The following is a 14,931-nucleotide window of genomic DNA, read 5'->3' on the forward strand; positions in this document are numbered from 1 at the left end:
TCGTCTAGGTTGGGCCGGGGTAGGGCAGTGTTTGGCCGGGGCAGGGCAGTGTTTGGCCGGGGTAGGGCAGTGTTTGGCCGGGTAGGGCAGTGTTTGGCCGGGGTAGGGCAGTGTTTGGCCGGGGTAGGGCAGGGCAGTGTTTGGCCAGTGGGTAGGGCAGTGTTTGGCCGGGGTAGGGCAGTGTTTGGCCGGGGTAGGGCAGTGTTTGGCCGGGGTAGGGCAGTGTTTGGCCGGGGTAGGGCAGTGTTTGGCCGGGGTAGGGCAGTGTTTGGCCGGGGTAGGGCAGTGTTTGGCCGGGGTAGGGCAGTGTTTGGCCGGGGTAGGGCAGGGCAGTGTTTGGCAGTGTTTGGTAGGGCAGTGTTTGGCCGGGGTAGGGCAGTGTTTGGCCGGGGTAGGGCAGTGTTTGGCCGGGGTAGGGCAGTGTTTGGCCGGGGTAGGGCAGTTTTTGGCCGGGGTAGGGCAGGGTTTGACCGGGGTAGGGCAGTGTTTGGCCGGGGTAGGGCAGTGTTTGGCCGGGGGTAGGGCAGTGTTTGGCCGGGGGTAGGGCAGTGTTTGGCCGGTAGGCCGTCACTGTAAATAAGAATTTATTCTCAAATGACTTGCCCAGTTAAATAAATGTTAAATAAAAAATATAATTAGTTAATTAATTAAACAAGAGTTTCTATTAGAAAGAGGAGGAAGGGAAGCGGTACTAAGGTACACAATAGTACACTTTGGTAGACAGAAGGTGCTCTTTGGTAAAAGGGGGGAATTGGTCATCAAAAGAAAGGAGGACCAAGGCACTCTTCATATACTTAATTAAAATGCCTTTAATTGTATGGCCGCTTCAATAGAAACAAGGTTTAAAAAAATCTGACGCGTTTCAGCTGCATGGCCTTCGTCAGGGAGTACAAGAGTTTCTATTGGATAAATTCAGGTCTTTTTATCCTCGTTTCATTCCATTTGCTTCCGTTCAAGAAACATTTTTCAACAGAATCAGCAGAATGAATACACTCCTGATCACGCGTAAACATTTCACTTTTATAGCAGCCACATACAAAAAAGCACGATCACTTTGATCGTTGTATAATTCCTTCTCGTATCTATGCACTCTCCTCCTCTTCCTCGCACATGTTCCGTTCCCTTGTGGACACATCAGGCAAAAAAAACTTTCCAAGCCAAACCTTCATACCATAACCACTAACGGCTACACACAGCCTACATCGTTGTGCACCTGTGTAATGATCATGCTGTTTAATCAGCTCCTTGATATGCCACACCAGTCAGGTGGATGGATTATCTTGGCAAAGGAGAAATGCTCACTAACAGGGATGTAAACAAATTTCTGCACAACATTTTAGAGAAATAAGCTTTTTGTGCGTATGGAACATTTCTGGGATCTTTTATTTCAGCTGATGAAACATGGGAACAACACTTGGCATGTTGCGTTTATATTTTTGCTCAGTATATTTTCACACATCAGAACCTCTAGAATCACAAAAGACAGAACGACCTTAGAACCTCATCTTAGCTCTCTTCCTCTCCAAACTGCTCTGATAGTGAATGAGAGGCACGGGTCCTTGTGTCCCTGGGGACTCATTTGGAAGGCGCACAACATCCTCTCCCTGGCTTTCAGAGTTCAAGCAGTGGTTGCCTGGGCAACGTGAGACGCTACCATCTGTCACTGCTGCTCATTGAGATTTGGATTTCATTAACTAGCTCATTCTGATGTCGGACATATTGCCAAGCAGTATAATCAGATTAAAATACACCTTATGGAAGAGTGGGGACTGCGAAGAGACACAAACATGCACACAAACGCACATTGTAATATTGTTGTTCGGTGGTATTATACATTTTGTATAGTTGATAAGTAGTTGTGTAATAATGTTATATTACGTACTGTTTTATCTTTTGTTTAATATGACATTTAAGCATCTTAATGTGTTTGGGGCCCAGGATGAGTAGCTGCTGCCTTGACAAGAACTAATGGGGATCCATAATAAACCCCAGGAAGAGTAGCTGCTGCCTTGGCAGGAATTAATGGGGATCCATAATGAACCCCAGGAAGAGTAGAATCTGCCTTGGCAGGAAATAACGGGGATCCATAATAAACCCCAGGAAGAGTAGCTTCTGCCTTGGCAGCAGCTGATGGGGATCCATAATAAACCCAAGGAAGAGTAGCTGCTGCTTTGGCAGGAACTAATGGGGATCCATAATAAACCCCAGGAAGTGTAGCTTCTGCCTTGGCAGCAGTTGATGGGGATCCATAATAAACCCAAGGAAGAGTAGCTGCTGCCTTGGCAGGAACTAATGCTGATCCCTAATAAACCCCAGGAAAAGTAGCTGCTGCCTTGGCAGGAATTAATGGGGATCCATAATAAACCCCAGGAAGAGTAGCTACTGCCTTGGCAAGAACTAATGGGGATCCATAATAAACCCCAGGAAGAGTAGCTGCTGCCTTGACAGGAACTAATTTTTTGCCCGCTTTGAGGACAATACAGTGCCCCTGACACGGCCTGCAACGAAAACATGCGGTCTCTCCTTCACTGCAGCCGAGGTGAGTAAGACATTTAAACGTGTTAACCCTCACAAGGCTGCAGGCCCAGACGGCATCCCCAGCCGCGCCCTCAGAGCATGCGCAGACCAGCTGGTCGGTGTGTTTACGGACATATTCAATCAATCCCTATACCAGTCTGCTGTTCCCAAATGCTTCAAGAGGGCCACCATTGTTCCTGTTCCCAAGAAAGCTAAGGTAACTGAGCTAAACGACTACCGCCCCGTAGCACTCACTTCCGTCATCATGAAGTGCTTTGAGAGACTAGTCAAGGACCATATCACCTCCACCCTACCTGACACCCTAGACCCACTCCAATTTGCTTACCGCCCAAATAGGTCCACAGACGATGCAATCTCAACCACACTGCACACTGCCCTAACCCACCTGGACAAAAGGAATACCTATGTGAGAATGCTGTTCATCGACTACAGCTCGGCATTCAACACCATAGTACCCTCCAAGCTCGTCATCAAGCTCGAGACCCTGGGCCTCGACCCCGCCCTGTGCAACTGGGTACTGGACTTCCTGACGGGCCGCCCCCAGGTGGTGAGGGTAGGCAACAACATCTCCTCCCCGCTGATCCTCAACACGGGGGCCCCACAAGGGTGCGTTCTGAGCCCTCTCCTGTACTCCCTGTTCACCCACGACTGTGTGGCCACGCACGCCTCCAACTCAATCATCAAGTTTGCGGACGACACAACAGTGGTAGGCTTGATTACCAACAACGACGAGACGGCCTACAGGGAGGAGGTGAGGGCCCTCGGAGTGTGGTGTCAGGAAAATAACCTCACACTCAACGTCAAAAAAAACTAAGGAGATGATTGTGGACTTCAGGACACAGCAGAGGGAACTCCCCCCTATCCACATCGATGGAACAGTAGTGGAGAGGGTAGCTAGTTTTAAGTTCCTCGGCATACACATCACAGACAAACTGAATTGGTCCACTCACACTGACAGCGTCGTGAAGGCGCAGCAGCGCCTTTTCAACCTCAGGAGGCTGAAGAAATTTGGCTTGTCACCAAAAGCACTCACAAACTTCTACAGATGCACAATCGAGAGCATTCTGCCGGGCTGTATCACCGCCTGGTACGGCAACTGCTCCGCCCTCAACCGTAAGGCTCTCCAGAGGGTAGTGAGGACTGCACAACGCATCACCGGGGGCAAACTACCTGCCCTCCAGGACACCTACACCACCCGTTGTTACAGGAAGGCCATAAAGATCATCAAGGACATCAACCACCCGAACCACTGCCTGTTCACCCCGCTATCATCCAGAAGGCGAGGTCAGTACAGGTGCATCAAAGCTGGGACCGAGAGACTGAAAAACAGCTTCTATCTCAAGGCCATCAGACTGTTAAACAGCCACCACTAACATTGAGTGGCTGCTGCCAACACACTGTCATTGACACTGACCCAACTCCAGCCATTTTAATAATGGGAATTGATGGGAAATGATGTAAATATATCACTAGCCACTTTAAACAATGCTACCTTATATAATGTTACTTACCCTACATTATTCATCTCATATGCATATGTATATACTGTACTCTACATCATCGACTGCATCCTTATGTAATACATGTATCACTAGCCACTTTAACTATGCCACTTTGTTTACTTTGTCTACACACTCATCTCATATGTATATACTGTACTCGATACCATCTACTGTATGCTGCTCTGTACCATCACTCATTCATATATCCTTATGTACATATTCCTTATCCCCTTACACTGTGTATAAGACAGTAGTTTTGGAATTGTTAGTTAGATTACTTGTTGGTTATCACTGCATTGTCGGAACTAGAAGCACAAGCATTTCGCTACACTCGCATTAACATCTGCTAACCATGTGTATGTGACAAATAAAATTAGATTTAGATTTGATTTGAACTAATGCTGATCCCTAATAAACCCCAGGAAGAGTAGCTGCTACCTTGGCAGGAACTAATGGGGATCCATAATAAACCCCAGGAAGAGTAGCTGCTACCTTGGCAGGAACTAATGGGGATCCATAATAAACCCCAGGAAGAGTAGCTGCTGCCTTGGCAGGAACTAATGGGGATCCATAATAAACCCCAGGAAGAGTAGCTGCTACCATGGCAGGAACTAATGGGAATCCATAATAAACCCCAGGAAGAGTAGCTGCTACCTTGGCAGGAACTAATGGGGATCCATAATAAATACGAACGTTTCAGTTGCTCGGTGTGTACAAAGAAAACAAGAAGGGGAGTGACAGTATTATTACACACTTGAAATAAAAACACAAACATTTGCTTAATGAAAGTCCTCTTTATTCTGTTATTGATACAAACGTATATGAATGTATTAGCACAAAAACATGCATCCTTTAACAAATCAATTTAAATCAATTGTATCTAACGAGGCCAAACGTCCGCATTTGTCCAACGAACACTGACTGCCCGATGACAGGATACTGATGAGGCTACACATGGCTTTGTTCTGCTCAAGAGAGGGGGTAAATCCATTTAAATTCACTTTTTGACAGATTTCATTTTTAAAAAATTAAAAAACTTTCCGTACATGTTTGCCCAAGGAGGGAAGTGGTCAGAAAGTTACCAAAACATTCAGGAGATAAGTGATCAAAGTTGACCTATTCTGCATACCCCATTACTTTTCCAGTAATGTCTTCATTACTGGAAAAGATAAAAGGTTGGAGTTTGATTTCATTTACAAGCTTACAAACAGAGTTGTCAAACTGTTTCATAGTTTATTTTTATTTAAAAAATTATAAAATAAAAATATATTTTTTTACCTTTAAATTAATGTAAATTATCTAAAAACAAGTCAACTGATTTTCTTTTTAATTTGTTGCATTACCCTGTACTCAAGAACATGTTGTGTATCAACTGATGGCAACGGATGACGTTTTACACGTTTTTAGATAATTAACGTTTCAGGTAAAAAAATAAAATAAAAAATAAAAAGACCATCCCAAACACTCAGACCTTGTTCAGCTCAGAGAGGAGGTCACCCCAAACACTCAGACCATGTTCAGCTCAGAGAGGAGGTCACCCCAAACACTCAGACCATGTTCAGCTCAGAGAGGAGGTCACCCCAAACACTCAGACCTTGTTCAGCTCAGAGAGGAGGTCACCCCAAACACTCAGACCGTGTTCAGCTCAGAGAGGAGGTCACCCCAAACACTCAGACCATGTTCAGCTCAGAGAGCTCAGAGAGAGGTCACCCCAAACACTCAGACCGTGTTCAGCTCAGAGAGGAGGTCACCCCAAACACTCAGACCGTGTTCAGCTCAGAGAGGAGGTCACCCCAAACACTCAGACCTCTAACATCAAAGTCCCCATCTGCAACCTTCAGTTCTGTCAGCTCTCTCTCAACGTCCTCCTTTGTTGACGGACAAGCCCCTAGCAACGACCTATAATGGTCAGACAGTGTCGTGAACGACACCCCGTCGGTGGTATACATTTGAACCCACTCTCCTTCTCCCACGTCATACTCCAACTGTGACCCCCATTGCTTCAACATGTTACCGTAGGTCACTCTAAACCTCACCGACTGCTGGTGGAGGTCCGTCAAAAGACCAATAGGCAACGTGGAACACATATTATGGAGTAAACTGTGGTGTTGCTGCAGCCAATCCAGGATAAAGTGGAATGAAACTCCTTCTGGAGCCATTTTTGTTGTTGTTGCCGTTTTGTCGTTTTTCCTTGACAGGAGAGCAGCAGCAACGACTCCTGAGAAGTTTTCATTTTCACCACAGGTTTGTAAGACGTTGTCCAATAACTTCTCTGCTAGGCCCACCTTGGACCCGCCAGTCGCTGGAGAGAGCAGGATATCCAACATCTCCATCAGTGTCATGCCTAACACGTCAGCATCGGGACCGGGAAAGGACGTACTGCGTTTCAAATGAATGGCGTTTAAGACTTTACATGCTGATTTCACTTCTATGAGTTCAGTGCAATGACCGGTGGCGTCCTTATATTTACCTCCAACAGTTATAGTGTCGAAAAGTAGTTTGACGACTGAGCTCGGAACAGCGGCGTTGTTTAGTAACCCCACAAGCAGCAAGTGTTGACACTGCGACAGGTCAGAAAACGTGATGTCCGTATACCCATGAAAAGTTGTTCGTAAACTTTCGTTTGTCACCTGTAGTTGTTTTTCCAAGATGTCCCTGACGGTCGGATTTGCATGGAACCTTGTGTAGACGTGTTGGCAGTACTGAGTCCATTGGAAGGCTCTGTCCAGGGTCTGTTTGTCCCACCGCTGCACCGTCTCTGTCTGCGACACAGCGAGTAGCTCCGTGGTCCGCTGCACGTTCTTTACAATAGCCTCCATGTGACACTATCTGCTCTCAGAACATTTGCAAAGTGAGTTTGAAAATGTTAAAAGGACGCCTGAAATTACTCCAAAGGGTTGTTTGGAAAAGTCACTTTGGTGTTTTAATTAAAGCTACTTCTTTTCTCCGTGTCCTCCCCTCTTTTCCCCCTCGCCAGTTGATGTTGTGAAGTGAACTTCCGGGTATGCGAGCGCGTCCCAGTCACTTCAAAATAAAAGTTCTCAAGATAAAAGTTGTATAAATCATAAAATCTGGCGAATAGAACAAATGTATTGTCCTCCGAGAAACTATTTCTCCCGTTTAGTTTCACATTCTTTTTTTTCTGAATTGGCGAATATGTGTAGATTGATTGTTAGAAGAATAACAAGCAAGTCCATCGAATTTTGTAGTCATTTATAATCGAACAATTGCAATACATAAAATTGCACAGTGGCTGGGCCAATGAATGCACTTCTGCTTCAGCATCTGTCTAATTACAATCGTGAGCACGGACGAGTTTCTCAAATGTCAGATTAGACAGAGAGAGAACGAGAGGAGGAGGGAACGCATCATAACATTCCCAGTCAGTCAGTCAGTCAGTCCAGTGTGACTGTTCATAAACTCCCCTCCTATCGGCAGTGCAGCACTCGGCTCCACAAAAAAAGATCATCGACAGGTCGAGAGACAGAGATATGCATTGCCCGAATCTATCCCGGGCCACTGTTTTCGGCGACAGAGCCGGGGGGGGGGGGGGGGGGGGTAGATGAGCGATGGTGAAAAGCATGCATACAGCATGCATGCACGGAGGAGCAAAGACACTGGACGAGAGGACGGTGAAGGTCCGGATAGAAGAGTTGCTTTGCAGAGGGTGAATGGAAGATGCGCCGGGACTGTTGATTGCATGCCTCTGATTGGTCTAGTAGTTTGTTTGTTTTTGTAGGATTTATACTGTACGCTTTATCCGCAAATATAGAATTGCATTTGTTGTGAAGTTGTTACATATTTAGAATAAATCAGAATCAAATGATAAGATTTCAATCACTTATTCAACAATACTTCTATTGTTATTTCTGTAGATTAAAAAAATATATTTAAACAGAGTTTTAGGGAAAAAGCTTGATTATAGCAGGGATGGGCAACTCCAGGTCTCAGGGACCTGATTGATGTGGTCACACTTCTCCCCCAGCCGAAGTTAACACACCTGACTCCAATAATCAACTAATCGTGATATTCTGTTTAGAATGCAACACTCCAGTGCCCCAAGGAGTTGTCCATCCCTGGCCTGTAGCCCTGGGCAGACTGCTATACACAACTGTGGTCTTATTTCCATGGTTGGTATGAGAGATATTCTTCTGTATAGCTTAAAGTAAAACTCAAAAAATATACTCAATATCAAATGTTTGGATACATTTTATTCGAACAACAGTTAATTTATCTACCAAACAAAGCTGCCTGTGTGGAGTCAGTTAGTCAGTTAGTCAGTTAGTCAGTTAGTCAGTCAGTTAGTCAGTTAGTCAGTTAGTCAGTTAGTTAGTTAGTCAGTTAGTCAGTTAGTCAGTCAGTTAGTCAGTCAGTCAGTCAGTCAGTTAGTCAGTTAGTCAGTTAGTCAGTTAGTCAGTTAGTTAGTTAGTTAGTTAGTTAGTCAGTTAGTCAGTTAGTCAGTCAGTTAGTCAGTTAGTCAGTTAGTTATTCAGTCAGTCAGTCAGTCAGTCAGTCAGTCAGTCAGTTAGTTAGTCAGTCAGTCAGTCAGTTAGTTAGTCAGTTAGTTAGTTAGTCAGTTAGTCAGTCAGTCAGTCAGTCAGTTAGTCAGTTAGTTAGTTAGTCAGTCAGTTAGTCAGTCAGTTAGTCAGTTAGTCAGTCAGTCAGTCAGTCAGTCAGTTAGTCAGTTAGTCAGTCAGTCAGTCAGTCAGTCAGTCAGTCAGTTAGTCAGTTAGTCAGTCAGTCAGTCAGTCAGTCAGTCAGTCAGTTAGTTAGTTAGTCAGTCAGTCAGTTAGTTAGTTAGTTAGTCATGTCAATTCGACATCTATTCCACGTTGGTTCAACGTCATTTCATTGAAACGACGTGGAAACAACATTGATACAACCAGTGTGTACCCAGTGGGTAATGACATGAACACATGCACTGACATAAAAGAGACAAAAACACCCCTTAAAATGCATTTACATAAGCTCACAAATCACAAACCTACCTTTTATGCTACTGTGAACTAACTGGTCACCTCAGTAATACAGGCCCTGGAGGTTAACAGAAGGAAAATATATTTGAACTTGTAATTGATTTATTTATATATGCCTAATGTATTTATCAATTTTGGACACATTGAAACCAAATATTTTATCAGGTTGTAAACAATTACTATTATTAAAACTAGAATCCTTAGTTGCTACATATATATATTTTTTTGCCTCACAAGTCCTCAACTGGCAACTTCATTAAATAGTACCCGCAAAACACCAGTCTCAATGTCATCATTGAAGAGGCGACTCCGGGATGCTGGCCTTATTAGCTTTATTCCAGCTCTGTTTTTGTGTGAAAACGTTGTTTGGCGATGACCCTGGTGAACCTGTTATTTGGGCCAGTGAGGGGCCAAATGAGACAGACTGGCATGTGTAGTTTTCCTAATTGAGTGACTCAGGAACATTCTACTATTCCCCAAACTGGGTTATGTGTTATGGCTGCACTATCCAGGGTCATCTACAGGCCTCTGTGGGAACAACCGGTAGAGGAGGATGGAAAGGGACCGGTAGAGGGTAGAGGAGGATGGAGAGGGACCGGTAGAGGGTAGAGGAGGATGGAAGGGACCGGTAGAGGAGGATGGAAAGGGACCGGTAGAGGGTAGAGGAGGATGGAAAGGGACCGGTAGAGGGTAGAGGAGGATGGAAGGGACCGGTAGAGGAGGATGGAAAGGGACCGGTAGAGGGTAGAGGAGGACGGAAAGGGACCGGTAGAGGGTAGAGGAGGATGGAAAGGGACCGGTAGAGGGTAGAGGAGGATGGAAAGGGGCCGGTAGAGGGTAGAGGAGGATGGAAAGGGACCGGTAGAGGAGGACGGAAAGGGACCGGTAGAGGGTAGAGGAGGATGGAAGGGACCGGTAGAGGAGGATGGAAAGGGACCGGTAGAGGGTAGAGGAGGACGGAAAGGGACCGGTAGAGGGTAGAGGAGGACGGAAAGGGACCGGTAGAGGGTAGAGGAGGATGGAAAGGGACCGGTAGAGGGTAGAGGAGGATGGAAAGGGACCGGTAGAGGAGGATGGAAAGGGACCGGTAGAGGAGGATGGAAAGGGACCGGTAGAGGAGGATGGAAAGGGACCGGTAGAGGGTAGAGGAGGATGGAAAGGGACCGGTAGAGGGTAGAGGAGGATGGAAAGGGACCGGTAGAGGGTAGAGGAGGATGGAAAGGGACCGGTAGAGGGTAGAGGAGGATGGAAAGGGACCGGTAGAGGGTAGAGGAGGATGGAAAGGGACCGGTAGAGGAGGATGGAAAGGGACCGGTAGAGGAGGATGGAAAGGGACCGGTAGAGGAGGACGGAAAGGGACCGGTAGAGGAGGATGGAAAGGGACCGGTAGAGGGTAGAGGAGGATGGAAAGGGACCGGTAGAGGGTAGAGGAGGATGGAAAGGGACCGGTAGAGGGTAGAGGAGGATGGAAAGGGACCGGTAGAGGGTAGAGGAGGATGGAAAGGGACCGGTAGAGGGTAGAGGAGGATGGAAAGGGACCGGTAGAGGGTAGAGGAGGATGGAAAGGGACCGGTAGACGGTAGAGGAGGACGGAAAGGGACCGGTAGAGGAGGACGGAAAGGGACCGGTAGAGGGTAGAGGAGGACGGAAAGGGACCGGTAGAGGGTAGAGGAGGACGGAAAGGGACCGGTAGAGGGTAGAGGGTAGAGGGTAGAAGAGTAGAGGGTAGAGGAGGACGGAAAGGGACCGGTAGAGGGTAGAGGAGGATGGAAAGGGACCGGTAGAGGAGGATGGAAAGGGACCGGTAGAGGAGGATGGAAAGGGACCGGTAGAGGAGGATGGAAAGGGACCGGTAGAGGGTAGAGGAGGACGGAAAGGGACCGGTAGAGGAGGATGGAAAGGGACCGGTAGAGGAGGACGGAAAGGGACCGGTAGAGGAGGACGGAAAGGGACCGGTAGAGGAGGACGGAAAGGGACCGGTAGAGGAGGACGGAAAGGGACCGGTAGAGGAGGACGGAAAGGGACCGGTAGAGGAGGACGGAAAGGGACCGGTAGAGGAGGACGGAAAGGGACCGGTAGAGGAGGACGGAAAGGGACCAGTAGAGGAGGATGGAAAGGGACCGGTAGAGGGTAGAGGAGGACGGAAAGGGAGCGGTAGAGGGTAGAGGAGGACGGAAAGGGATCGGTAGAGGGTAGAGGAGGATGGAAAGGGACCGGTAGAGGGTAGAGGAGGATGGAAAGGGACCGGTAGAGGGTAGAGGAGGATGGAAAGGGACCGGTAGAGGGTAGAGGAGGATGGAAAGGGACCGGTAGAGGGTAGAGGAGGATGGAAAGGGACCGGTAGAGGGTAGAGGAGGATGGAAAGGGACCGGTAGAGGGTAGAGGAGGATGGAAAGGGACCGGTAGAGGAGGACGGAAAGGGACCGGTAGAGGGTAGAGGAGGACGGAAAGGGACCGGTAGAGGGTAGAGGAGGACGGAAAGGGACCGGTAGAGGAGGACGGAAAGGGACCGGTAGAGGAGGATGGAAAGGGACCGGTAGAGGAGGACGGAAAGGGACCGGTAGAGGAGGATGGAAAGGGACCGGTAGAGGGTAGAGGAGGATGGAAAGGGACCGGTAGAGGGTAGAGGAGGACGGAAAGGGACCGGTAGAGGAGGACGGAAAGGGACCGGTAGAGGAGGACGGAAAGGGACCGGTAGAGGAGGACGGAAAGGGACCGGTAGAGGAGGACGGAAAGGGACCGGTAGAGGAGGACGGAAAGGGACCAGTAGAGGAGGATGGAAAGGGACCGGTAGAGGGTAGAGGAGGACGGAAAGGGATCGGTAGAGGGTAGAGGAGGACGGAAAGGGATCGGTAGAGGGTAGAGGAGGATGGAAAGGGACCGGTAGAGGGTAGAGGAGGACGGAAAGGGACCGGTAGAGGGTAGAGGAGGATGGAAAGGGACCGGTAGAGGGTAGAGGAGGATGGAAAGGGACCGGTAGAGGAGGACGGAAAGGGACCGGTAGAGGGTAGAGGAGGACGGAAAGGGACCGGTAGAGGAGGATGGAAAGGGACCGGTAGAGGGTAGAGGAGGACGGAAAGGGACCGGTAGAGGAGGACGGAAAGGGACCGGTAGAGGAGGACGGAAAGGGACCGGTAGAGGAGGACGGAAAGGGACCGGTAGAGGAGGACGGAAAGGGACCGGTAGAGGAGGACGGAAAGGAACCGGTAGAGGAGGACGGAAAGGGACCGGTAGAGGAGGACGGAAAGGGACCGGTAGAGGAGGACGGAAAGGGACCAGTAGAGGAGGATGGAAAGGGACCGGTAGAGGGTAGAGGAGGACGGAAAGGGATCGGTAGAGGGTAGAGGAGGACGGAAAGGGATCGGTAGAGGGTAGAGGAGGATGGAAAGGGACCGGTAGAGGGTAGAGGAGGACGGAAAGGGACCGGTAGAGGGTAGAGGAGGATGGAAAGGGACCGGTAGAGGAGGATGGAAAGGGACCGGTAGAGGAGGATGGAAAGGGACCGGTAGAGGGTAGAGGAGGATGGAAAGGGACCGGTAGAGGGTAGAGGAGGACGGAAAGGGACCGGTAGAGGAGGATGGAAAAGGATATATGTGCAGCGGAAGGATGGATAGGAAGAATAAGGATCAGGAGACCGAGTTAGAGAGAGCAGGTCTGTGTCTTGTCTCAGTCTTTGACCCCTCTCCTCTTCTCTTTCTATAGGCCAGTGACATGGAGGTAACCATGATGTGCAGCTCTCTGAGTCCCAAGCAGGTAATTGGCCCAGGCCTGACCGACATGCAGCAGTACAACCAATGGCTGACCAGCCGCCACGAAGCCAGCCTTCTGCCATTGAAGGAAGACCTGGCCCTGTGGCTCACCAACATGCTGGGTAAGGATTGTGGGTTTGATTCCCGCTGGGGCCACCCATAAGAATATGTATGCACTCACTGTAAGTTGCTTTGGATAGAAGCATCTGCTAACTGAATGTATTATTATTATTGACCTCGATGGAGAGCCCTTGATGTGGCCGGTGGTCTAACTAGGGTCTCTAGACAGGACAGGATCTCTAGACAGGGTCTCTAATCAGGGTCTCTAACCAGGACAGGGTCTCTAGACAGGACAGGGTCTCTAGACAGGACAGGGTCTCGAGACACGGTCTCTAAATAGGGTCTCTAACCAGGGTCTCTAGACAGGACAGGGTCTCTAGACAGGGTCTCTAACCAGGGTCTCTAGACAGGACAGGGTTTCTAGACAGGACAGGTTCTCTAGACAGGGTCTCTAACCAGGGTCTCTAGACAGGACAGGGTTTCTAGACAGGACATGGTCTCTAGACATGGTCTCTAACCAGGGTCTCTAGACAGGACAGGGTCTCTAGACAGAGTCTCTAACCAGGGTCTCTAGACAGGACAGGGTCTCTGGACAGGACAGGGTTTCTAGACAGGGTCTCTAACCAGGGTCTCTAGACAGGACACAGTCTCTAGACAGGACAGGGTCTCTAGACAGGACAGGGTTTCTAATAATCATTTGTGTTAAGTAAACATGTCAGATAGATGAAAGTGAACAAAGGTCAGACCAGTTAGTTAGTCTGCAGGCTGTTTCAGTCAGACCAGTTAGTTAGTCTGCAGGCTGTTTCAGTCAGACCAGTTAGTTAGTCTGCAGGCTGTTTCAGTCAGACCAGTTAGTTAGTCTGCAGGCTGTTTCAGTCAGACCAGTTAGTTAGTCTGCAGGCTGTTTCAGTCAGACCAGTTAGTTAGTCTGCAGGCTGTTTCAGTCAGACCAGTTAGTTAGTCTGCAGGCTGTTTCAGTCAGACCAGTTATCAACACCTGGACCCTATCAACACCTGGACCCTATCAACACCTGGACCCTATGAACACCTGGACCCTATGAACACCTGGACCCTATGAACACCTGGACCCTATGAACACCTGGACCCTATGAACACCTGGACCCTATGAACACCTGGACCCTATGAACACCTGGACCCTATGAACACCTGGACCCTATGAACACCTGGACCCTATCAACACCTGGACCCTATCAACACCTGGACCCTATCAACACCTGGACCCTATCAACACCCTTTATCCAAACATCTGGGGCGGCAGGGTAGTCTAGTGGTTAGAGCGTTGGACTAGTAACCGGAAGGTTGTGAGTTCAAACCCCCTACCTGACAAGGTACAAATCTGTCGTTCTCCCCCTGAACAGGCAGTTAACCCACTGTTCCTAGACCAGTTAACCCACTGTTCCTAGACCAGTTAACCCACTGTTCCTAGACCGTCATTGAAAATAAGAATTTGTTCTTAACTGACTTACCTAGTTAAACAAAGGTTAAATAAATACAATTAAAATAAGAGAGTCTGCTAAATGACTCACTACTCTAAGTGACTCTGGATAAGAGAGTCTGCTAAATGACTCACTACTCTAAGTGACTCTGGATAAGAGAGTCTGCTAAATGACTCACTACTGTAACTCTCTGGATAAGAGTCTGCTAAATGACTCACTACTGTAAGTGACTCTGGTAAGAGAGTCTGCTAAATGACTCACTACTGTAAGTGACTCTGGTAAGAGAGTCTGCTAAATGACTCACTACTGTAAAGCTCTCTGGATATGAGAGTCTGCTAAATGACTCACTACTCTTAGTGGCTCTGGATAAGAGAGTTTGCTAAATGACTGTAAGTGTCTCTGGATCAGAGAATCTGCTAAATGACTCACTACTGTTAGTGGCTCTGGATAAGAGAGTCTGTTAAATGCCTAACATGCCTAACCCTGTGGTACCTGGTCTTAAACACAGGGGATGAACTGTGGAGTAAAGGCCCGTTTGCTGTCCGAGTTTAACGAGCAGATACCTTTTTGTAGCCTATTCAGCTCCAGCCATGATTCTTTATTCCCTTTTAATTTGTCTGGATTCTCCAGGGTCTTCCTGTTTTCCTGT

The 14,931-nt window shown here is 48.2% G+C and overlaps 2 protein-coding genes across 3 annotated transcripts in view; one reads left to right on the plus strand and one right to left on the minus strand.

Annotated features, from left to right (window-relative positions):
• Positions 1-4,819: 4,819 nt before the first annotated feature.
• Positions 4,820-7,043, minus strand: fancf (FA complementation group F). 2 transcript variants are annotated; one of them, XM_046351596.1, is made up of 2 exons: positions 5,848-7,043; positions 4,820-5,716 (listed from the first exon to the last, which is right to left on the minus strand). In XM_046351596.1, exons 1-2 carry the CDS (start codon positions 6,857-6,859, stop codon positions 5,670-5,672), a joined length of 1,059 nt encoding a protein of 352 aa, XP_046207552.1. In that variant the 5' UTR covers positions 6,860-7,043; the 3' UTR covers positions 4,820-5,669. The 2 variants fall into 2 exon arrangements, with proteins under 2 accessions (XP_046207552.1, XP_046207550.1); XM_046351594.1 differs by lacking the exon at positions 4,820-5,716 and having other exon boundaries at positions 5,739-7,043.
• Positions 7,044-7,647: 604 nt separating this feature from the next.
• Positions 7,648-14,931, plus strand: part of LOC124036983 (growth arrest-specific protein 2-like) — a 50,140-nt gene continuing 42,856 nt past the window's right edge. The window contains exons 1-2 of the mRNA XM_046351597.1: positions 7,648-7,707; positions 12,719-12,887. Of these exons, the coding sequence (XP_046207553.1) occupies positions 12,728-12,887 (160 nt within the window). The 5' untranslated portion in view covers positions 7,648-7,707; positions 12,719-12,727. The remainder of the gene's footprint in view (positions 7,708-12,718; positions 12,888-14,931) is intronic.

The sequence above is a fragment of the Oncorhynchus gorbuscha genome, linkage group LG06 (assembly GCF_021184085.1).
Source record: "Oncorhynchus gorbuscha isolate QuinsamMale2020 ecotype Even-year linkage group LG06, OgorEven_v1.0, whole genome shotgun sequence".
In the NCBI taxonomy this organism is placed as follows: domain Eukaryota; kingdom Metazoa; phylum Chordata; class Actinopteri; order Salmoniformes; family Salmonidae; genus Oncorhynchus; species Oncorhynchus gorbuscha.